Raw genomic sequence first — 24,503 nt, forward strand, 5'->3', positions numbered from 1 at the left:
TGAATCCCCTTTGGAAATTAACTCTAAGTTGGAATTAACTCTAAGTAAACTGTTTTCAAAATGTGGTCCACAGACCAGTAGCAACAAAATCATCTGGGAACTTGTTAGAAATGCAAATTCTCAGGCCCCACTTCAGACCTACTAAATCATAAACTCTGGAAGTAGCCCCAATAATCTGTGTTTTAACGAACCCTCCCGGGGATTCTTATATAAGCTATTTTGATAATCACTGCTCTAAACTCTTTATCTGATTCCTAAATACCTATGTACACACTGCCAGCACTTATATCAGGTGGGCAATTGCCACCAGTTTTTCAAGCAGGGGATGAATTGTATAAATTACGTATTCTTTGGGGCGCCTGGGTGGCGCAGTCGGTTAAGTGTCCGACTTCGGCCAGGTCACGATCTCGCGGTCCGTGAGTTCGAGCCCCGCGTCAGGCTCTGGGCTGATGGCTCAGAGCCTGGAGCCTGTTTCTGATTCTGTGTCTCCCTCTCTCTCTGCCCCTCCCCCGTTCATGCTCTGTCTCTCTCTGTCCCAAAAATAAATAAAAAATGTTGAAAAAAAAATTAAAAAAAAAATTACGTATTCTTTGAATTACTCTTAGGATTACAAAAGCTGACTTGGTCAGGAATTCAATATGGAGCTCTGAAACTAAGCAACACTCACCTGAACCTCCCAGTGCCAGCCAAGCAACAATAGTGCCATTAACCTCATCCACAGCTCTCTAATTCCATATTACCAATACATTAAGGCAATGGTACCTCATTCAAATAATTTCATTTACCAAAATTAAATGAAGGAGTTTTCTTGGGGCTAGATTGGGAGGAAAGTTAAGAAACTTCTCTTCACCAACTAACTGCACATGTTTCTCTCCCATGGTTTTCTTTTGTAAAGAAGGACAAGCTGCAATGCATCTTTTAGGAGATGGTGATTCCCACATCAGGGAAGAGTAGGTTCCAGTGACTTCCAAAGGTAGAATTTCTCTAAGTGAACACCAATGCCTGACTCAATTACATAAAAGTAAGCAATGCTCCCAGGTAAATCAAAGGCCCCCAGACGAAATTCACTCTGCAGGGAAGGAGGCCTGTCTTTTCATTTGAGGATATTCTTTTTAAAATAGTGATCTAAATTTAAAGAATCTTTTTTTGCCTGGTTGGACCTGATTTTCCAGTTCTATAAACTGACCATAACAAGAAGTCACTCTGTCCCCAAATACTCATCTTTCATTTGAAATAAAAAATAGTTGTCTATACTCCTGCAATTATTCTAGCACAATTTATCACTTACTGGCCCTTGGTTACCCACATGATTTAGTCTGTCCTAAAAAGACATTATGTATTGAAAGTAGTTACCTCATGTTTACTAGATGTTTTGAAGTTGAAATCATCTCCTTTGCTACTTTTTATTCAAGTTGCTAGATTCTATTTTCAACTGTCTTGGCTCCTTTTTCCTAATCCACGTCTTATGCCAACTAAAGCTCTCCACGTAGTATTTCTTTAGAATATCTAGAAAACAGAAAACCTGATGTTACAGTTTTTTTATGTTTTTATTATTATCAAAGTAATACATTTTAATTTATGGGACAAATGCTGTTTAATATAACATCTGCTTGGTATCTTTCATGTATGTATCTGTCATCCCCTTTACAAAGTGACCTAGTCACACCCAGAGGAGGTAGGTAGATGCTATAAGCACCAAGGTCCCCATTTTTCAAACAGAAAAATACACAGTTAAGACAAAATAATTTATCACAATATACACAGTGAATCATTGACAATGCCAGAAACTGAATCTAGGACAAACTAGATATGTTGTGCCCACTTCATCCACTAGCTTTCAATCCTCTCCCTTTATTATCCCAATCCTCTCCCTTTATCATCCCTTTATCATCATACCACAAACTCCATATGAAACTGAGTCTGCTGAGTAATGCCAGACATGTGAAATTCCCCACGTTCCCCTCTTCTCTGCCTCACTTAAAGGCAATATGAGGTTGTATCAAATAGTGACCTTCCTTCCACAAGAACAAGATATCCCTTTGCCTGTTGAACCATTTTTACACCTAGGAGCTGTTCCACAGCACCTCAGTTCCCAGCTCTTTCCTAAGCTAGTTTGAAATCAGGCAATACTAACATCATGACTTTTTCTTAACTTCAAAGAGTACATACTACAACATAATTGAGATTTCACAGGTGGGACTAAAAGAATTAAATTTAATTAATTATATTTAAATTACATTTTAAACACTTCTCCCTAGGAAACAGGTTCAACAAGAAATACACTCCTGTCAGCTAAAAGTGTTGAGTGCTACCACTCAGGACAGAGACCACTCTGTCCTAACTTTGGTCAGTGGATGATCACCAACCAAGACACCCCAAAAAAGAAGGGCTGTGGTCACATTTACTCATGGGGAAGAGAATTGGGTTAATTGTTTACATGTTTCAAGAGAGTGTGGCTTATTTGAGATGACGGATGTCCCAAAAGGTATAATTGCTCTATTCTGTGACATAGATCAGCTTCTAAGCTCATATGTCAACATCTGCACCATAAGGAAGAGTGGCCTCTGGAAAATGCATTCCAATTGATGAAAGTCATCAGAGTGTATACTTTGTGCAGCCACACACACACACACACACACACACACACACACACAATGTTTAACCAAGGGCCAGGCTTACGTAAAAATAAAGCAAGTATTTATAAATAAATTCCCAAATCATCCATTCAGTCCATAAGCATTACTGAGTGCCTAAGACATTCCAGATACAGGAAATGACAAAATAAGTCAAATCTCAAACATGAGGAACTCACAATGGACATCTTAAGAAAAAAAACCGGAAAATCCCTTGACTCAAGATTATCCACTTTCCCCACATATCTGAGACTATTTCCTGGGTCTTTCCCTTTGGGGTAAGTCTTGCCATCCCTAAGCTTTCCCTTCAAAGAGAAAACACCAAGAGCAGGGACTTGATCAAGCTCCCAGCTTCAGCTTCCATGCATTCATCAGTTTATCAGATTGATTTCTTTGTGCCAAGAAAAAACTTGACAGGGATGTGAGAGGGCAAATTTTTCTCTTAAAAAAAAAATGAGGGGAAAAAAAAGAAAAAAAAATGAGGGGAAGGTCATATAGGGAAAATGGCATGAACCAGAGAGACCACAGCTCTTAAAGTAATAATATTCAAGGATCACAACATTGATACACTGAATCTACCTGAGACAAATTTGCATCAGATATTGCAGAGCTTCTCTTTCTTAGTCCATCTTTTCCTGGACATGACTGAGTTGGACTTTCCTTCTGCAGCTCTAATATGTACAGCTGACAATATCACACTGGCCTCAAATACATAAGTTAAGAGCAAATTAATGATTTTTCTTCAGCTAACCTGCAATTACACCTGTACACATTTATCATTTGGGCAAAATTTACAACTGGCTGGTTTACTTTAATACCACAGAATGGTACTAAAGGAGGCAGAGTAAAAGTTTGGCCTTCCCAAACACAGCCTATAGCAGAAGGCAAGGCTCAGGCAAAAAATGCATGGCAGAAAACAGCCACGGCAAGAAGGATGATGCCATTGATATTAACTATTGTTCTCCACAAAGGCTTCTCAGAGGTGTCTGTCATCTTCAGCTTCATTGCCGCCTCCTCTTCCTTTGTCATCTTGGGGCCCTTCTGTTGGTCCAGGCCACAAAACAGGTCATAGGCTCGCCTGAAACATCCTTTTTTCTCCTCAGGAACTTCTGTGTCAGGGGAAAGATAAAAAGAGAGAGAGAGAGAGAGAGAGATGATTGGGTATAGAAGCAGGAGGCACAGGGAAAGGTTTCAGGGGAGATGTCATGAAATGGAACATCTACCATTCTACAGACTTTTCCCAATTTTCTTGTTTGCAGGAAAGGAAATGGTACAAATGTTTAAGTGAACTTATTAATTATAAGATGATGGTAATAGATGAATTCTACATCTTTATGATCAAATAAATTATATTTTATCTCTATCAGGCCAATTAAAATAAATTTTGATTTAGGTAAGTCATAATCAAGCAGGAAATAATACTTTGTGAGAAAAAGTGTTAACAATGGGCTTGGAAATATGACATATGAACAACATGGAAAACCCACCTCTGAAACACATAAGCTCATATCTGTTTACCACATCACTGGAAAGCAGTGAGACTGGCATGACTCAGGAGCATATTGGCTACACCTGAAAGTTCCAAAGTTTTACAACATATCCAGCCGTGTGGTAATAATTGGTCTGAATACTCCCTGATACAGGGCAGCAACAATCAACACTTCCAGGGCTTAATGTCTGCTCTTGCATATAAACACTGCTGAATCAAACCACCCAACTGGCCCTGTCATTCAAAGCAGATGCCCACCAAGGGAACTGATTCTCTCCTCTGAGCCAGTGTGTGACACTGAAGATACACAGACCTGGATTAGAATCCCAGATCCATGGCTCACTAGATATGAAATCAAGCACACTGTGTTTTCAACATGATGGTCAGAGACTACTCCTCTCCACTCTCTCATTTTTTAAGAGTTACAAACTTTTAGAATTGCAAATAACCTTAGTGATTAAGCACATACATGTGTCAGAACTGGAACCAAAACTCGGGTTTATGGTTTTGCTAATTCACCTGTCTTATCTTCAAGTGTGTGTAAAATTGGATAAATAACACCTTCATTATAAGATTTTATAAGAGAATTCCCAGAGTGTAGTTGATATCAAGAAGAAATAGTCTCCTTCTATTCTTTTCTCTCATGCGTATAAGAAAGATTCCAGTCTCCTTGCACCCATTCTTTGGTTCACTCCACCAAAATAGGAGAATGGAGAGGGAGTAACAAAAGTTGGGCTCACTGACCAACCCAAGTAAGAAATTCATGGTGATCTGGATCAATAAAAAGTTGGGCAGCCTCGAGAAAATCTCTATATCTCATTTTCCTTATCTGTAAAGTTGGAAGAATTATATTTTTATTATCTTCTTAAAAGTATGATATGGTGCTAAAATGAATCTAGAGTAAGGTATTCATAATTAAAATATGTCATGATCATATTATCAGTCATGATGACAATAATGGTGATGATGACAAGATAGGTTCATGCTGCTGTTGCTCAGAGAATGGTGACAGTGACATATATTATCTATAAAAGCCCTCAAGAGATCTTAATTTATTTTACTACAATAAGTCAGGGTCATGTGTTTTCACCACGAGTTCTTCAAGAAAGAACAGAATTCAAGGTTGCCATGAACCTTAGAAGTCATTAAGCCAATTCTCTAGGCAGTGTGGGAGTCTCCACTATGGAATTCTTGATAGATGCACACTTTCTGCTTACCCCTTTCTTGACCAATTCAGTTAGAAAATTCTTCCTTAACAGAAATCAAGATGGTGATATCTATAGCCAATTCTTATAATGGAGCATTATCTCATTCAATGTTTCCAACAATGATATAAAGGTATAGTCTATCATTTAGAATACTTTTATATAAAGAATATAAGCTTTAGAAAAAATGTAATCACTTGCACAAGGAGTAAGTAGAGAGGTAAGAATTCAACCCCAGTTCTTACTGATTCCAAATCCCACACTATGTCTCTGCACTATACGGCCTCCTCACTTTGAGTTAAAATTGGATGAGTTCTATTCTGGTGAACAGGGGACATTGCACTGCAGGGCACTACAGGACCTCTTCCTTATACTTTCAAGAACAGGAGACATAGCTGACTTTCCTAACACATAGAAACAGACAGAGGGGCACCTGCATGGCTCATTTGGTTAAACATCCAACTCTTGATCTCAGCTCAGGTTGTGATCTTGCAGTTCTTGTGTTCGAGCCCTGCATTAGGCTCTGCACTAATGATGCAGAGCCTGCTTGGGATTCTGTCTCTCCTTCTCTCTGCCCCACTTGTTCTCTCTGTCTCTTTCTCTCTCTCTCTGCCTCACTCAAAATAAATAAATAAACATTTAAAACATTTTGAGACATAGAGACAAAATGAGGAGACAGAGGAATATGTCCCAAAAAAGACAAAAAAAAAAAAAAAAAACAGCAAGAGATCTAAGCAAAAGAGACAAGTAATATGCCTGATAGAGAATTTAAGGTAATGGTCATAAAGATACTCACTGGACTTAAGAAGAAAGTGGGGGACCTCAGTAAGACCCTTAACAAAGAGACAGAAAAAATGAAAAAGAGCCAATCAGAAATGAAGAACTCAATAACTGAAGTTAAAGGTACCCTGGATGGAATAAATAGTAGACTAGAGAAAGCAGAAGAACAGATCAGCAACCTGGAGGACAGTGTAATGGAAAGCAATCAAACTGAACAGGAGAGAGGAAAAATAATAATTATAAATGAAAATAGACTTAGGAAACTCAGCAATACTCTCAAGCATAATAACATTTGCATTATAAGGATCCCAGAAGGGGAAGAAAGGAAATGGGGCAGAAAATTTATTCAGCACTTGTTGGTATGAGCACAGCATGTTGTATGTAAGCCAATTTGACAATAAATTATATTTTTAAAAATAATAAATATATTTCTGCAATATCAAAAAAAGAAAAAAATATTCAAAGAAATAGTAACTGAGAGTCCCCAAATCTGGGGAAGGAAACAGAAATTTAGATCCAGGAGACACAGCAAGCCCCCAAAAATCAACCCAAGGAGGTCCACATCAAGACACATAGTACTTAAAATGGTAAAAAAGTGGCACCTGGGTGGCTCAGTAGGTTAAGCATCCAACTCTTCTTTTCAGTTCAGTTCATGATCTTGAAGTTTCATGAGTTCAAGCCCTGCATCAGGCTCTGCAGTGGCAGCACAGAACTCACTTGGGATTCTCTCTCTCCCTCTCTTTCTGCCTCTCCCCCACTGGCACTGTCTCTGTCTCTCTCAAATAAATAAATAAACATTTTACAAAATTATAAAATGGCAAAAAGTAGTGATAAAGAATTTTTAAAGCAGAAAGAAAAAGAAAAGAAAATGGTTACATACAAGGGAAACCGCATAAGGCTATCAGCTGATTTTCAGCAGAAACTTTGCAGGCCAAAAGGGAGTGGCATGATATACTCAAAGTGCTGAAAGGAAAAACAAACAAACAAACAAACAAACCTGCAGCCAAGACTATTCTATTCAGCAAGGCCATCATTCAGAATATAAGGAGGGATAAAGAGTTTCCCAGACAAACAAAAATTAAAGGAATTAATGTCCATGAAACCAGCCCTACAAGCTGGTTAAAGCTGTTAAAGGGGACTCCTTGAGTGGAAAGGAAAGTAGGAGTAAGAAAAATAAGAAACACAAAAGCAGTAAAAAACAAATATATTTATGAATATTAGTCAAGAGAGTCACAAAATAAAAGGATGTAAAGTAGGACACCATTTACCTAAAACATAGAGGAGAGAGGAGTAAGGAATGGGTTCAAGTTTAAGCGACCATCACTTAATATAGACTGCTATATGCATAAGATATTATATATAAACCTAATGGTAACCGTGAATGAAAAACCAGTAATAGATATGCAAAAAATAAGAGAAAGGAATCCAAATATATCACTAAAGAAAACCATGGAAGAAGAGAGCAAGAGAAGAAACAGAAGAACTACAAAAACAACCATAAAATAAATAACAAAATGGCAATAAGTACATTCTTATCAATAATTACTCTGAATGTAAATGGATTAAATGTTCCAATAAAAAGACATAGGGTGACATAATGGATTAAGAGGCAAGACCCCCCCCAAAAAAAAGCAAGACCCATCTATACACTGCCTACAAGAGACTCATTTCAGACCTAAAGACACATGCAGATTGAAAGTGAAGTGGGCGACTGATGAATGGATAAAAAAGATATATAAGCGATCCAGTTAAGTAATATATATGTATATATACATATACATATATATACACATATACATACACATGTATATATATATATATATATATATATATATATATATATATATAGTGGAAATAAGCATTATATATATATAATGGAAATAAATTAGAAAAAGACAAATACCATATGATTTCACTCATATGTGATATTTAAGAAACAAAACAGGGGCGCCTGGGTGGCTCAGTCAGTTAAGTGTCCGACTTCAACTCAGGTCACGATCTCGCGGGCCGTGAGTTCAAGCCCCGCGTCGGGCTCTGGGTTGATGGCTCAGAGCCTGGAGCCTGCTTCGGATTCTGTGTCTCCCTCTCTCTCTGCCCCTCCCCCGTTCATGCTCTGTCTCTCTCTGTCTCAAAAATAAATAAACGTTAAAAAAAATTTTTTAATAAAAAAAAAAAGAAACAAAACAAATGAACATAGGGAAGAGAAAAAAGAGAGGGAAGCAAAGTCTTAATTATAGAGTCTTAATTATAGAGAACAAACTGAAGGTTGCTGGGGAAGTGGATGGGGGGATGAGCTAAATGGGTGATGGGTTTTAAGGAGGGCACTTGGGCTGAGCACAGGGTGTTACATGTAAGTGATGAATCACTAAATTCTACTCCTGAAACCAATACTACACTATATGTTAACTAACCAGAATTTAACAAAAATTTGAAGAAAAAAAAAGTAAAGGGATGGAAAAGATTTATCATGCAAATGGAAGTAAAAAGAAAGCCAGGGTAGCAATCAGACAAAACTGACTTTAAACCAAATACCATAGATAGATAATAAATAAATAAATAAATAAATAAATAAATAAATAAATACATACATACATACATACTTGTAACAAGAGACAAAGAAGGACACTATATAATCATAAAGGGCACAAACAAGAAGATAATAAGAGTTATATTTATGCCCCCAACTTGGAGACACCCAAATACATAAAGCAGCTAATAACAAACATAAAGGAAGTAATTGATAGTAATACAATAATAGTAGAGGACTTTAACACCCCATTTACATCAATGTATAGATCACTTAAACAGAAAAATCAACAAATAAACAGTGGCTTTGAAGACACATTAGCCCAAATGGACCTAACAGATATATTCAAAACATTCATCCTAAAACAACAGAATACACATTCTTCTCAAGTACAAGTGAACATTCTACAGAATAGATTCACATATTAAGCCACAAAACAAGCCTCAACAAATTCAAAAATATCCAAGTCATATTCTGCATCTTTTTAAACACAATGCTATGAAATTGGAAATCAACCATAAGAAAAAATCTAGATAAAACACAAATACATGGAGGTTAAATAACATGCTACTAAACAATGAGTGGGTCAACCAAGAAATCAAGGAGGAAATCAAAAAATAAATGGAGACAAAGAAACAAACAAACAAAAAATACAATGGTCCAAAAGCTTTGTGATGTAGCAACAGTTGTTCTAAGATGGAATTATATAGCAATATAGTCCTACCTCAAGAAGCAAGAAAAATCTCAAATAAACAACCTAACCATGCACCTAAAGGAACTAGAAAAAGAACAAACAAAACCCAAAACCAGCAGAAGGAAGGAAAAATAATGATTAGAGAAGAAACAAACAAAATAAATACTAAACACACACACACACACACACACACACACACACACAGTGGAACAGATCAATGAAACAGGAGCCAGGTTTGTTGAAATGAGGTTTGTTGAAAAGACCAACAAACTTGATATACCTTTAGCCAGACTCATCAAAAAGAGGGAGAGAGTTAGAGAGAAGACTCAAGTAAGGAAAATCAGAAATAAAAGAGGAAAAATAACAACCAACACCACAGAAATACAAAGAATTATAAAAGAATATTATGAAAAAATCTATGCCAGCAAATTGAACAACCTACAAGAAATGGATAAATTCCTAGAAACATATAAACTTCCAAAACTGAATCAAGGAGAAATAGAAAATTTGAACAGACCAATGACCAGTAATGAAACTGAATTAGTAATAAAAAAAAAAAAAAACCTCCCTGGGAATGCAAGCTGGTGTAGCCACTCTGGAAAACAGTATGAGGGTTCCTCAAAAAACTAAAAATAGAACTACCCTACAACCCAGCAACTGCACTACTAGGCATTTATCCACAGGATACAGGGGTGCTGTTTCAAAGGGACACATGCACCCCCATGTTTATAGAAGCACTATCAACAATGGCCAAAGTATGGAAAGAGCCCAAATGTCCAACGATGAATGAATGGGTAAAGAAGATGTGGCATATATATATATATACAATGGAGTATTAGTTGGCAATCAAAAAGAATGAAATCTTGCCATTTGCAACTACGTGGATGGAACTGGAGGGTATTATGCTAAGTGAAATTAGTCAGAGAAAGACAAAAATCATATGACTTCACTCATATGAGGACTTTAAGAGACAAAACAGATGAACATAAGGGAAGGGAAACAAAAATAATATAAAAACAGGGAGGGGGACAAAACAGAAGAGACTCATAAATATGGAGAACAAACTGAAGGTTACTGGAGGGGTTGTGGGAGGGGGGATGGGCAAAATGGGTAAGGGGCACTAAGGAATCTACTCCTGAAATCATTGTTGCACTATATGCTAACTAATTTGGATGTAAAATTTAAAAAGAAAAAATAAAATTAAAAAAAAAGAAAAAAGAAAAAAACTGCCAACAAACAAAAGTTGAGGAACATATTTCTTCACAGATGAATTCTACCAAACATTTAAAGAGTTAATACCTATTCTTCTCAAACTATTCCCAAATATATAAAAGAGGAAGGAAAGCTTCCAAACTCATTCAATGAGACCACTCATCCTGACACCAAAAACATTTTAAAAAATACAAAAAAAAAGAGAACTACAGGGCAATATCCCTGATGAACATAGATGCAAAAATCCTCAACAAAATATTAGCAAACCAAATCCAACAATACATGAAAAAAAGCATTCAACACAATCAAGTGGGATTTATTCCTGGGGTGCAAGGGTGGTTCATTATTCAAAAATCAATCAACATAATATATCATATCAATAGGAGAAAACACAAAAACCATATGATCATTTCAATATATCAATAGATACAGAAAAAGCATTTGACAAAGTACAGCATCCATTCTTGAATTAAAAAAAAACAAAAAACAACAACAAAAAAACCTCAATAAAGTAGGTTTAGAGGGAACATACCTCAACAGAATAAAAGCCATATATGAAAAACCCCCACAGTGGACATCACACTCAGTGGGGAAAAACTGAGACCTTTCCCCCTAAGGTCAGGAACAAGACAGGATGTCCACTCTCACCACTTTTATTCAACATGGTACAGGAAGTCCTAGTCACAGAAATTAGATCATGAAAAGATTAAAAAGGCATCCAAATTGGTAAGGAAGAAGTAAAACTTTTACTATTCACAGATTACATGGTACTATATACAGAAAACCCTAAAAGACTTCACCAAAAAACTACTAGAACTGATAAATGAATTCAGTAAAGTTGTGGGATGTAAAATCAATACACAGAAATCCATTGCATTTCTATACACTAATAATGAAGTAGCAAAAAGAGAAATCAAGAAAACATTTCAATTTCACCAAAAGTAATAAAATACCTAGGAATAAACCTAACCAAGGAGGTGAAAGACCTGTACTCTGAAAACTATAAAACATTGATGAAAGAAATTGAAGACAACACAAAGAAATGTAAAGATAGTCTAAACTCATCCATACTACCTAAAGCAACCCACAGATTTAATCAAATCCCTATCAAAAATACCAACAGCATGTTTCACAGAACTAGAAAAAATAATCTTAAAATTTGTATGGAACCACAAAAGACCTCAAATAGCCAAAGCAATTTTGAAAAAGAATAAAACTGAAGCATCACAACCCCATATTTTAAGATATACTACAAAGCTGTAGTAATCAAAACATGGTATTGACACAAAAATACAAGAATATGCAATGGGAAAGAGTCTCTTCAAAAAATGGTGTTGGGAAAACTGAGCAAAAGAATGAAACTAGATTACTTTCTTACACCATATACAAAAATAAACTCAAAACGGATTAAGGACCTAACTGTGAGACCTGAAACTATAAAAATCCTAGGAAAGTACAGGCAGTCATTTTTCTGACATCAGCCATACCAATATTTTTCTAGATTACATCTCCTGAGACAAGGAAAACAAAAGCAAAAATAAACTATTGAGACTTCATCAAAATAAAAACTTCTGCACAGCAAAGGAAACAATCAATGAAACTAAAAGGCAACCTATGGAATGGGAGAAGATATTTGCAAATGACATATCTGATAAAGGGTTAGTATCCAGAATATATTAAAAATTTATACAACTGAACACACACACAAAAAAAACCCCAAATAATCCAATTTAAAAACAGACAGAAGACATGAACAGACATTTCTCCAAAGAAGACATCCAGATGGCCAACAGACATGAGAAGATGTTCAATATCATTCGTCGTCAGGGAAATGCATATCAAAACTACAATGACTACTTAACACTTGTAACAGTGGCTAAAATCAAAAACACGAGAAACAAATAGCATTGGTGAAGATGTGGAAAAAAAGGAACTCTTGTGCACGGTTGGTGGGAATGCAAACTGGTGCAGCCACTGTGAAAAACAGTACAGAGGCTCCTCAAAAAATTAAAAATCAAATTACCATATGATACAGTAATCACACTACTGGGTATCTACCCCAAAATATGAAAACACTAATTCATAGGGGTACCTGGGTAGCTCAGTCAGCTAGGCATCCAACTTCAGCTCATGTCATGATCTCATGTGTCATGGGCTCAGGCCTTACATTAGGCTCTGTGCTGATAGCTCAGAGCCTGGAGCCTGCTTTGGATTCTGTGTCTCCCTCTTTCTCTGCCCCTCCCCTACACACACTCTGTCTCTCTCTATCTCTCAAAAATAAATAAACATTTAAAAATTTTAAGAAAGAAAACACTAATTCATAAAGATATATGACCCTTATGTTTATTGCAGCATTACTTACAATAGCTAATTTATTGAAGTAGCCCAAGTGTCCATCAATAGATGAATGGATAAAGAAGATGTGGTATATAGATACAATAGAATATTACTTAGCCATAAAAAAGAATAAAATCTTGCCATTTGCAACAACAGGGATGGACCTAGAGGTACTTCTAAGTGAATAAGTCAGTCAGAGAAAGACAAATACCATATGATTTCACTCATATGTGGAATTTAAGCAACAAAACAAACAGACAAAAAAAGACTCTTATCTATATAGAATACACTGATGGTTACCAGAGGAGAGGTGGGGTGATAATAAATTAGGTGAAGGGGATTAAGAGCACACTTACCTTAAGGAGCACTGAATAAAGTATAGAATTGTTAAATCACTATATTATACACATGAAACTAATGTAACACTGTATGCTAACCACACTGGGATTAAAATAAAAAATAAAAATAAAATGGTGCTAGGGCAACTGGATAATCATATAAAAAATAAAAATAAAAATAAAATAAAATAAAATAAGATTCCACTCATCAGTCTTAAATTTGCCCTCTGGTACATAACTAACCTCTTCTTCTACATTAAAACATGCAAAAGACTTCTCATCCATGTCCCTTTTAAATCTATGATATTCTTACTCAGTGTGGAGACATTTTTGGAAGTGGGAGAAGCAGGTAGCATGTCCATGTCTCCCTGCTCCAAGGAAGCAGAAAATGTCTACCTTTTTCAACAACATGGTCAACTGCTTGTGGCTCTAGATTCTTTCCAGTACATGCAGAATCACAGGTTTCAAAACTAAAAGGTCTTTAGAGACCAAGAGAAGATTGTATCAGAGCTGGGATAATAGGCAAAGCCACTTCCTTCCTGACTCTCAATTCACATGTCCATAAAATAAGGCCATAAGACCAAATGATATCTAGAGCCCTTTCCAGAGCTAGGGTTATATATTTCTGATGGCCATATTCAGAACTTATTCTGCTGCATCTGTGCTCCCCTTCAGATGGAGTGATGTGACTTCCAGTCCAGCACCAGATAAAGCACATATGATCTTGCACTCCCACACCTCTACATACCATACATCTCCACAACCATCCTAAATGTGTGCACCACTCCCAAGTAGGGAGAAAAAGCTCCGATATATAAGCTGAGGAAAGCATTTCCCCATGATCAGGATAAGTCTCTAAACACTGACTATGCACTATCTTACTGGACTTCAGGGAAATTTGATTTTCTAAATCTGATGTGGTAAGCTGATGAGACATAAGACCCCAAGAGCCTCTCACCCATCTTCCTGATGTCACTAGAACTAACCATAGCTTAGGTTCCAACTGCTTTCAGTTCACAAGCTCTGATTCTTCCCTTGTCCTTGGCCATGCCCCAAATCAAGTCAGGGTGGCAAATACCCAACCCATACTTACATAGTTCACACTGTGAACTATGAGACATAATGAGGCTGGGATTGTTCTGCACCTCTCTCTTCCCCTTGACCAGGCCTCAGAGTGAATTTCCCATCCATTCCATCTCATTCCCCACCTCACTCCCTACTCCCTTCCAGAAGAGAGATCTGAGCTTTGATGAAGACATTTCATAAATGCTTCAGTACAGTGGCCTTGCTATTGGAGGAGTAACTTTTTAGGGCTTGGAACTAGGTTCTGAATCACAAATCACCTATTTCAATGGTCTCCTCTGGGGTTTCTTGGATGTCCTCCTCTCCTGCATCCAAGTCAATACGTTCCTCTTTGCTGTTGCGCAGGCTCCAACACAGACGATAGAGCTATGGAGAAAGCAAAACAGGTTAGCAGAAAGATCCAAATAGTGTCTTGGGTCAAGAAGTTGGAGAACAAAGATATGTGCTCAAGAAAGGAAAAGGTACATCACTTCCTGAAAGGTGTCAGTGGATAGCTAGCCATTGCTCTAGAATACAGTGGGCATTGGAGGCACTCCCAGTGAGACATTCACTTTGCCAGTGTTTGCTCAATGAAACTCAATAAAAAATGAAAACAACAACAAAAAAAGAGGTATCGTAGTCTCTCAGTACCAACAAAAACATAGATTAACAGTTCCATCTACAACATTATTTCCAAATATGGATACTTCGATGTGAATTATACACATGAATTCACATTGTGTGATATTATATTCAGAGACTAAGAGACTGCCTTGAATAAAGAAATTTTTGTTGAATGAATGAACTCTTCTCACCTATGATAACCAAATTGTTCCTTTACACTTATTTGTCTAGACCAACAGTATAAGAGTAGAGTTTTATACTATGTGTTTGTTACTTTATAAGGACATAATCTGTAGAATTATGAGCCATATTAGAATAGAGTAGAGCTGGAGACACAGCTTCTATGGACATGAAACCAGAAACTCGTAGAAGTCTGAAAATCAATTTAATGTGTTCATTCTACCCATGACCTCTTTTGGTGACTACCTTCCTTTCTCTACTTCAAGAGGAATCATGGAGCTAAATGTGCTTGGGGCTGCAATACTTGCAAACACTGAGACATCAGGAAGCATTAAAAACAACACAAAGAAAGCCAGTTGACAGATTCAGCAAAAAAACATAATGGCGGTTCTTCTGCTATAAAAGCAGTCTTTGTTTTACATCAAGATTGGTCACAGCTTTGAAAAATTCATAATGAGGTTGAAGGTCTCTTAGGGATTCCATAAGTCCCTGTGACTAAAAAGTCACTTTCTCTTTCTCTATGGGCAAAAATGACCTTGGCTAACTCTCTAGCTCTGTTCCTAAGAAACCTTAAAAAGGTAAAATGTCAGCTGTACTGAGCTACCAGACTATACTGCTTATGGTAAAAATGACCCATAATGGGAAATCTTCATCTGCATTGGGAGGGCTGTGAATAAATCTTAAACCAAGGGTGACATCTAGAGTTAAAGGAGAGTATTTACTATTTTTGGAGTCTTGAATCAATTGGACTTTGATATTGTTTGAAATTTCTCAAACTATACGGGTAATTGTTTGGAAGCTTAATTGGAAAAAATTAAGGGAATATCATACTTCAAATTTCCCTGAGTGTGGTGATTTTTGTAACTAAGTATATCCCTTGCTGGGACCCCTGGAAGTCATGCCATGGGACTATTAGAAAAAATCTAAGTTCCTATTTGAGATATGAGCATCTCAGCCAGGGTAGCCCCTGTGCTCACCCATGTGATCTCATGCCCTTGTGTTGTGCTGTCACTCAGGGTAAAGGATCCAGAGAATACCCTTTCAACTGAAATTTGAACTACTATGAAAACTTCTGCCAAAGACACATGCTTGATACTGCTTTGCTGGCACACCATGTTTTCTGTTCTGTGTCTTTCTACGTAAAACAAATTGCAAGCATGGGCTATTTTAGTCATATGAGTGCAAATGTCTAATTGAGCAAAGGGCAACCAAGGTGGGTGTTGCAGCATGAACATGAAACAAGGGCAGGACACCTCCCCAAAATGGATACTCACATGTACATCTGGAATGGGTTTGGTGAAGAGAGACACAACCACAATGACGATGATAGAAATGACAAAAAGGATGATGGCAAAATACAGGTAGTGCACACCACAGATAATTTTGGGACAGTTGCTGGGCTTCATGCAGCTCCCAGTTCCATAGGAAAATTCAGCCACCATACGGGACACCCCAATCAGAAATCCTATGATCAGTCCCCAAAAGGCTCCCTGTGAAAGAAAACCCTGGGTTAACCAATACCGAACACACAAAACAGCTGGGCATTCCTAGGGGGACAGAGGCAAAGGAACAAAAATGAAACAAATGATATCTTCAGGCCATCTGAAGCCAGAACACTGGAGTTCAGAATACGGCTAGGAGTGTGATGTCAGGCCTAAGCCTTTCAGCAGGTGTGTTTATCATGTTTCAGTGATGTGATTTTACCTGGGTCTTAAAATGAGGATTCATAATATAATGGGGTACAGTGTCTAATAACTGGTGTTGAATGTCAATCCAAAGATTTAATTCCAAAAATTCCCTTTAATTTTAAAAGTAATTTGAATCTCTCTCCCTGTAGCTACTACCACCATCAGCTTCCAGATTTAGCCATGTTCAGATGCAACGTAATTACTTGTGAAGTAATATGTATTCCTTGAATACACTGAAAAAAAAAATTGGGTCTTTTGGAGATGGAAGAGAAAGGAATGTTTCCATCAAGATATAAATACTACTTTCTTCATTAACCTCTTTTAAGATCCAAAGTCACTGTTTTTAATTTGAGAACATAAAACTATACTATGTGTTTTTACATTAAGCTTTGGGTTTTCATATTAGAAATATGGAAAACTTTAAGAGACTAGAATTATTGGGGGACAATTTCTCAGGGTTTTTTTTTAACCCTTTCCACCCTTCCTTCCTTCCTTCTCTCTTACCTTCCTTCCTTCCCTCTACCCACTCCCCCTTTTTTTGGTCAGTCCTCACCTAGAGAACCAGGTCTGAATCTAGACACCCACATTTTAAAAGGAGCAGTGACAAAGTAGAGTGAATTCATAGAAGGGTGGGAAGAAAGAGCCTTCATGTCAAAGGTTGATTCTTGAACTCTGCTAGCCACAGGTACCCCTGCACTTTATATCCCAGATGTTCTGCATTATCATGTCATGAGTATTTATGTCCTGGGTCTTTGCACAGGTCATTATATCTGGGAAAGCATAGGCTCTTCCCTTCCTAGTAACCTTGTTCTCACTTAAATGTCCCCTCTCGCCCTCCCAAGACAGAATTGGGCAGGCCCATCCTCCTTGCTGTGACTGCACTGTAGGCACACCTCCATGCCAACACTGATCCCACTGCTATGGAATCATTCATTCACTTACTTCTCTTTCTCCCCATCTGAACTGAGAAGTTGCCCAGAGAAGGAAACAGAACTTATTCCCTTTGTGTTGCTAGTGCCTATTTCTATGTCTGGCATCTGGAAGTATCAGATAGATAGATAGATAGATAGATAGATAGATAGATGATAAGGAAAAAGAAAAAGACATTCCCCATTAACCCCCCATACACTTATTCATTCAAAAAAATATGTTTTTACTTTAGTTTGTATAAATAATATTGATAAAATCTGCTCTAGAGCTTTCCTTCTCTCTTGGCAATTAGCCTGTTCCTGTTCTTTTAGTCTTATTTGCAAGAGGCCCTTGAAAAATCTGGGAAATCTTTGACATTTTCCTCAAGATTTAGAGTCACCCTCATCAAACACAATCTCTGACCTGTCCTGAGAATCACTTTGCAGTCTCTACATGTTACTCTCCAGAGACTCTAGGCAAGGGTTTTTCACCCTCAGCACTGTGACATTTGGGCTTGAAAATTCTTTTGGGGGTGGGAGGTGAGCATGGGAGAAGCTGTCTTGTGCACTGTAGAAAGTTTAGCGGCATCCCTGGCCTCCACTCACTAGACAGCAACCCAAATCATAGCAATCCACCCAAATCATAGCAATCAAAACTATTTGCCAGACATCGCCAAATATCCCCTGGGGAAAGGGCAAAATCACCCCCAGTTGAGAACCATTACACTGTATCCCAATTCTTAGCCTTATTTTTTGAATGCCCCAGTCCTTTGTTGAATTGAATCTGTTTTTGGTTCATGGCAATACCCAACTGGGCTTTTAGCCATACTTTACTAACTTACATTTTAGAAATCTCTCAGCTTCTGCCAATATCTATTGAAATATATCCTAAGATTGTACCCATTTTTCTAACCTGTCATAACTTGCAGGTTTTTTTCTTATTTTTCAAGGGTGTTTATCTGTGCATGCAGTTTTGTGATACCAGCAAATCTGGACTATGTTCCTAATGGCAAATGTTGAAGGAAGAGAGGCACATGTGGTAATTTTATACTTCATATCTGGGTCACTCCAGTGAGGTATTTGTTTCTGTCCTATTGGGAGAAAGAATTTATCTCTAACCAAAAATATATCATCATTTATACTGCTTCAGACAATAAGCTACATAGTCAACACCCCATTCCATCCCAGCCTTCCTCAGACATGTAGGTGGTTTGATACAGAGAGAGCTGAGCAACACTTCAGTCAGAAGACATATCCAAAGACATCCTTTTCATGGTTCAAAACCTGTGACAGCACTCCACTGAAAATCCAAACTCTTTAGCCTGGCTTTCAAAGGAGCCATTCCTTTTTTCCCCAAAAACTTTTATTTAAAGGTTGTTCTTTCTTTTTTTTTTTTTTCTTTGAGAGAGAGAGAAAGAGAGACAGAGAGAGAGAGAGAGAGAGAGAGAGAAAGAGAGAGAGAGAGAGTGTGTGTGTGTGTGTGTGCGTGTTTGAGCAGGGAAGGGGCAGAGAGAGAGAGAGAGAGAGAGAGAGAGAGAGAGAGCGAATCCCAAGCAGGCTCCATGCTGTCCAGCACAGAGCCTGACACAGGGCTCAAATTATGAGATCATGACCTGAACTGAAACCAAGAATTGAATGTTTAACCAACTGAGCCACCCAAGCACCCCCCAAATTTTTATTTAAATTCTAGTTAGTTAACATATAGTATAATATTGGTTTCAGGAATAGAATTCAGTGATTCATCACTTACATACAACACCCAGTGTTCATAACAAGTGCCCTCCTTAATACTCATCACCTAGCCCATCCCCACTTACCTGCCTCCATCAACCCTCAGTTTGTTCTCTATCATTAAGCATCTGTTATGGTTTGCTTCCCTCTTTTTTTCCTTCCCATATGTTCATCTGTTTTGTTTCCTAAATTCCACATGAGTGAAATTATATGGTATTTGTCTTTATCTGATTGACTTATTTCATTTAGCATAATACACTCTAGCTCCATCCACATTGTTACAAATGGCAAGATTTCACTATTTTTTATAGCTAACTAATATTTCATTGTGTGTGTATATATACTATATATATATATATATATATATATATATATATATATATGTATATATATATTCATCAGTCAATGGACACCTGGGCTCTGCTCTTTTTATAGTTTGGATATTGTTGATAATGCTGTTATAAACATTTGGTTACATGTACTCCTTCATATCTGTATTTTTGTATCCTTTGGGTAAATACCTAGTAATGTAATTGCTGAGTCTCAGGGAATTTCTATGTTGGGCTTTTTGAGGAACCTCCATACTGTTTTCTAGAGTGTTTGCAACTAGTTTCATTCCCATCAACATTCCCATTTCTCCACATCCTCACCAACAACTGTTGTTTCTTGTGTTGTTAATTTTAGCCATTCTGACAGGTGTGCAGTAGAATCTCATCATGGTTTTTTGTATTTCCTGATGATGTATGATGTTGAGCATCTTTTCATGTGTCTGTTAGCTATCTGGATGTCTTCTTTGGAAAAGTGACTATTCATGTCTTTTGCCCCTTTTCTTAACTGGGTTGTTTGGTTTTTGAGTGTTGAGTCTGATAAGTTCTTTATAGATTTTGGATACTAACTCTTTATCAGATATGTCATTTGCAAATATCTTCTCCCATTCCACAGGCTACCTTCAGTTTTGTGCATAAGCTTTTTATCTTGATGAAGTCCCAGTAGTTCATTTTTGCTTTCATTTCCCTTGTCTCTGGCAACATGTCTAGTAAGAAGTTGCTGCAGCCGAGGTCAAGGAGGTTGCTGCTTTTTTCTCCTGTAGGATTTTGATGGCTTCCTGTTTCACATTTAGGTCTTTCATCCATTTTGAATTTATTTTTGTGTATGGTTCAAGAAAGCGGTCCATGTTCATTCTCCATGTTGCTGTCCAGTTTTCCCAAAACCATTTGTTGAAAGGACTGTCTTTTTCCCATTGCATATTCTTTCCTGCTTTTCAGAGATTAGTTTACCATATAGTTGTGGGTCCATTTATGGGTTTTCTGTTTTGTTCCATTGATCTGTGTGTCTGTTTTTGTGCCAGTACCATACTGTCTTGATGACTACAGATCTGTAATATAGCTTGAAGTCCAGAATTGTGACGCCTCCAGCATTGATCTTCTTTTTCAACATTACTTTGGCTATTGTGGTTCCATACAAATTTTAGGATTGTTTGTTCTAGCTCTGTGAAAAATGCTGGTGGCATTTTGATAGGTATTGTATTGAATATGTAGATTTATTTGGGTAGTTTAAACATTTTAACATTTGTTCTTCCAGTGCATGAGCATGGAATTTTTTCCCATTTTTTTTGTGTGTGTGTCTTCTTCAATTTCTTTCATAAGTGTTCTATAGTTTTCAGAGTACAGATCTTTTACCTCTTTGGTTAGGTTTATTCCTAGGTATCTTACTGTTTGTGGTGCAATTGTAAATGGGATTGATTTATTGATTTCTATTTTCTGCTGCTTCATTATTGGTGTATAGAAATTCAACAGATTTCTGTACATTGATGCTATATCTTGTGATTTTTCTGAATTCATGTATTAGTTCTAGCAATTTTTTGGTGGGGTCTTTACAATTTTCTACATAGAGTATCAAATTTCACATTGCAATTTGCACATTGTGCAAATTGCACATTGCAATACATAGAGTATTTGCAATTTCACATTGCAAATAGTGAAAGTTGACTTCTTCCTTACCAATTTGGATATCTTTTATTTCTTTTTGTTGTCTGATTGCTGAAGCTAGGACTTCCAACACTGTTAAATAGTAATAGTGAGAGTGGGCATCCCTCTCTGGTTCCTGATCATAAAGGAAAAGCTCTCAGTTTTCCCCCATTGAGGATTATATTAGCTGTGGGTCTTTCATATATGGCCCTAATGATGTTGAGGTATGTTCCATCTATCCCTACTTTGTTGAGGGTTTTATCAATAATTTTAAGTTTTGTCAAATCCTTTTCTGCATCTATTGAGAGGATCATATGGTTCTTACCCTTTGTTTTATTAATATGGTATATCATGTTGACTGATTTGCAAATATTGAACCACCCCTGCAGCCCAAGAATAAATCCCACTTGATCATGGTGAATAATGTACTTTTGGATTCGATTTGCTAGTATCCTGTTAAGAATTTTTGCATCCATGTTCATCAGGGATATTGGCCTATAATTTTCCATTTTAGTGGGACTTTGCCTGGCTTTGGAATCAAGGTGATGTTGGCCTCATAGAATAAGTCTGGAGGTTTTCCTTCCATTTCTATTTTTTTTTTTTGGAACAGTTTGAGAAGAATAGGTATTAACTCTTCCTTAAATGTCTGGTCAAATTCCCTTAGGAAGCCATCTGACCCTAGACTTTTGTTTGTTGGAGACTTTTAATTACTGATTCATTTCTTTGCTGGTTATGGGTCTGTTCAATTTTCTATTTCTTCCTGTTTCAGTTTTGGTAGTTTGTATGTTTCTAGGAATTTGTCCATTTTTTCCAGATTGCCCAGTTTGCTGGCATATAATTTTTCATAATATTCTCTTATAACTGCTTGTATTTCTATGGTGTTGGTTGTGATCTCTCCTCTTTCATTTGTGAATTTATTTGGGTCCTCAAAGGAGCCATTCCTAATTTAACTCTAACCTGTCTTTCTAGCATGTCTTCCATTATCCATACATACAAACTTTCTCTCAAGCCAGGTGAGATTCCTTTCAAGCCCCTGACCCTCACCCTTACCTTTGCACTTCTACCTCTGAGCCTCAGGAAGGTGCTGTTCTCTCTGCTTTGAATGCCCTCTCTTCCCTCTCAGTTTCAGTTCATGTTGATATAGCCTGAGAATCCTTTCTTATGTTCTATGCCATATTTTATCCCTCAATTACTATCTACCTTATGCTATTTTGCATATAAACTGCTTGAGCACCAGGACTTCATCCTTCACTGGGCCCTGAGAGTTACCAGCTGGAAAGCCAAGCTCACTGAAGAACCACTGAAGGTAGCCTATGTTAAGACTTGCTCCTGAGCTGCTTACCCAGGGGCTACAAACTTCCTAGGGAGTGTCATGTTGTCAGGTCGAAATCACCAAGATTACATGGAAAATGTACATCATTAGTTGGGAATGAGTTTGGAAGCTGCAGCAAGGAGGAGTGGGAGTCCAAAAGAATGTGAACCTAGGAGAGTCCCTGAAGCCTTTCCCATACAAACCCTCAGCAGCACATCTTCCTACTTGAGATCTGTGGGAAATAGAATCCCTCTCACAGAGAATATATCGATCTGGGTGGGAATTTCTGTGTCAGAGTGGTTTTTCGGGGCATGCATAAATGATACCTACCTGTTCATTGACTCTCTTGCAGAAAATAGCAAGCAGGAAGACAGCTGCAATGGGCGGTCCCAAGTAACTGGTAATGGACTGGATGTAATCAAAGAGCTGCCCACTTTGCGCTGACTGCACAATGGGCACCCAGGCAATGCTGATGCCAGTCAGCACCAAGATGAACAACCTGAAATCAAAGCCCCCACAACAGAATGTCAATAAATGGCTCTGTGTGAATAAATATATATCTCTATGTATCAGGTGTGTGTGTGTGTGTATACACAGATATATAGGGAGATAGATAGATAAATGTATATATTTATATATGTGTATATGTAATTTCATTTATTATATATCATATATACATGGTGTGTGTATGTGTGTGTGTGTGTGTGTGTGTGTGTGTAATATGATCATGGCAAGGAAAAATAATTAGCAAATTCATTCTTGAGGCTTTTTTCCTCTGTATGCTGCCTCCTTGGGAAAGTCATCTGTGCCTATGAATAACTGAAATGCATTTGACTTTCAATAGTAACCTAAACCAGCCACTGGCATAAAAGAATCACACTTTGACAAGCAGTAGTGTATAGGAATAAATGTATGGATTACATTTATCCAGACAATCCTGGATTCACATGATTTTCTCTCTGCAACAAAGGACACCTTGCTTAACCTCTCTGAGTCTCAATTTCTCCATTTGTGAATTTGGAATAATATGACTGACCTTGCTATTTTGGAATAAGGATCAACTATAGTAGAACACCTAGCAAACAGTAACCACTCAATAAATAGTAAAGACTATAATTTTTATTTTCTTCTTCTCCTCCTTCTCCTTTTCCTCCTCTTCTTTGTAATAAAATGAAAACCACAAGCCAAAAAGAGTTTATAAAGGAATGGACACTACCAAGTATTTCCGATTCTCCTCTCCTTGAGTTTCACTTCAAGTCTTGAAGAGATTGGAGGATTCCCTTAAAAGCTCCTCTTACTTGTGCTCTTGATTTAATTAGAAAGAGGGCTATGATTCCCTTCCCTTACTTACATGAATTTAAGGCAAGAGTCTTAAACTAACCTTCGTAAAGCAGTGTTTTCACTCATATATTTCTCCCTCTGGAATGTCCTTCCACTGCCCCCCATTTACCCACTACCCACCATTTTGGACTTAGTTCAGGTCTCCCTCCTCCAGGAGATTTCCTCAAGTACTGCATGCCATGCTTACCTCTCCCTTCTCTGAGCTCTTGATTGCTCTTACAGTCCCCATAGCAAAGTTTGGGATTGTTTCCTGTAAGCCTGTCTAGGGCAAGGATAAGCCCCAGGGCAGCAGTCATGGAATACACAAAAATGTGAGCTCCAACAATCTCAGAGCCAAGCAGGCCAGCCCTGCTTTGGCCAACCCAAAACAAAACAAAAAAAAAGGTTCTCTTTCCATGTTCATCTTGAGCCTTATAGATAACAGGAAAAAAATTATGAAGTCGTTTCTAAGGGAAAAACCATTCAGGGTGATAGT

The 24,503-nt window shown here is 37.5% G+C and overlaps 1 protein-coding gene across 2 annotated transcripts in view; it reads right to left on the reverse strand.

Moving 5' to 3' along the window:
* Nucleotides 1–1,441: 1,441 nt before the first annotated feature.
* LOC122203869 (sodium/glucose cotransporter 1-like) overlaps nucleotides 1,442–24,503 on the reverse strand; it is a 136,954-nt gene continuing 113,892 nt past the window's right edge. Inside the window, exons 12-16 of one of the 2 annotated variants that reach the window (XR_006195371.1) lie at nucleotides 23,018–23,186; nucleotides 16,356–16,571; nucleotides 14,559–14,664; nucleotides 3,213–3,742; nucleotides 1,442–1,506 (exon numbers count right to left, since the gene is read on the reverse strand). Coding sequence is in view for 1 of the 2 variants with exons in the window: in XM_042911047.1 (XP_042766981.1) it covers nucleotides 3,525–3,742; nucleotides 14,559–14,664; nucleotides 16,356–16,571; nucleotides 23,018–23,186 (709 nt within the window). In the remaining variant the exon portion in view is untranslated. Of the gene's footprint in view, nucleotides 1,507–1,620; nucleotides 3,743–14,558; nucleotides 14,665–16,355; nucleotides 16,572–23,017; nucleotides 23,187–24,503 lie in introns of those variants that run through there. The other variant, XM_042911047.1, reaches the window with a different exon arrangement.

The sequence above is a fragment of the Panthera leo genome, chromosome D3, assembly GCF_018350215.1.
Source record: "Panthera leo isolate Ple1 chromosome D3, P.leo_Ple1_pat1.1, whole genome shotgun sequence".
NCBI classification, from domain to species: domain Eukaryota; kingdom Metazoa; phylum Chordata; class Mammalia; order Carnivora; family Felidae; genus Panthera; species Panthera leo.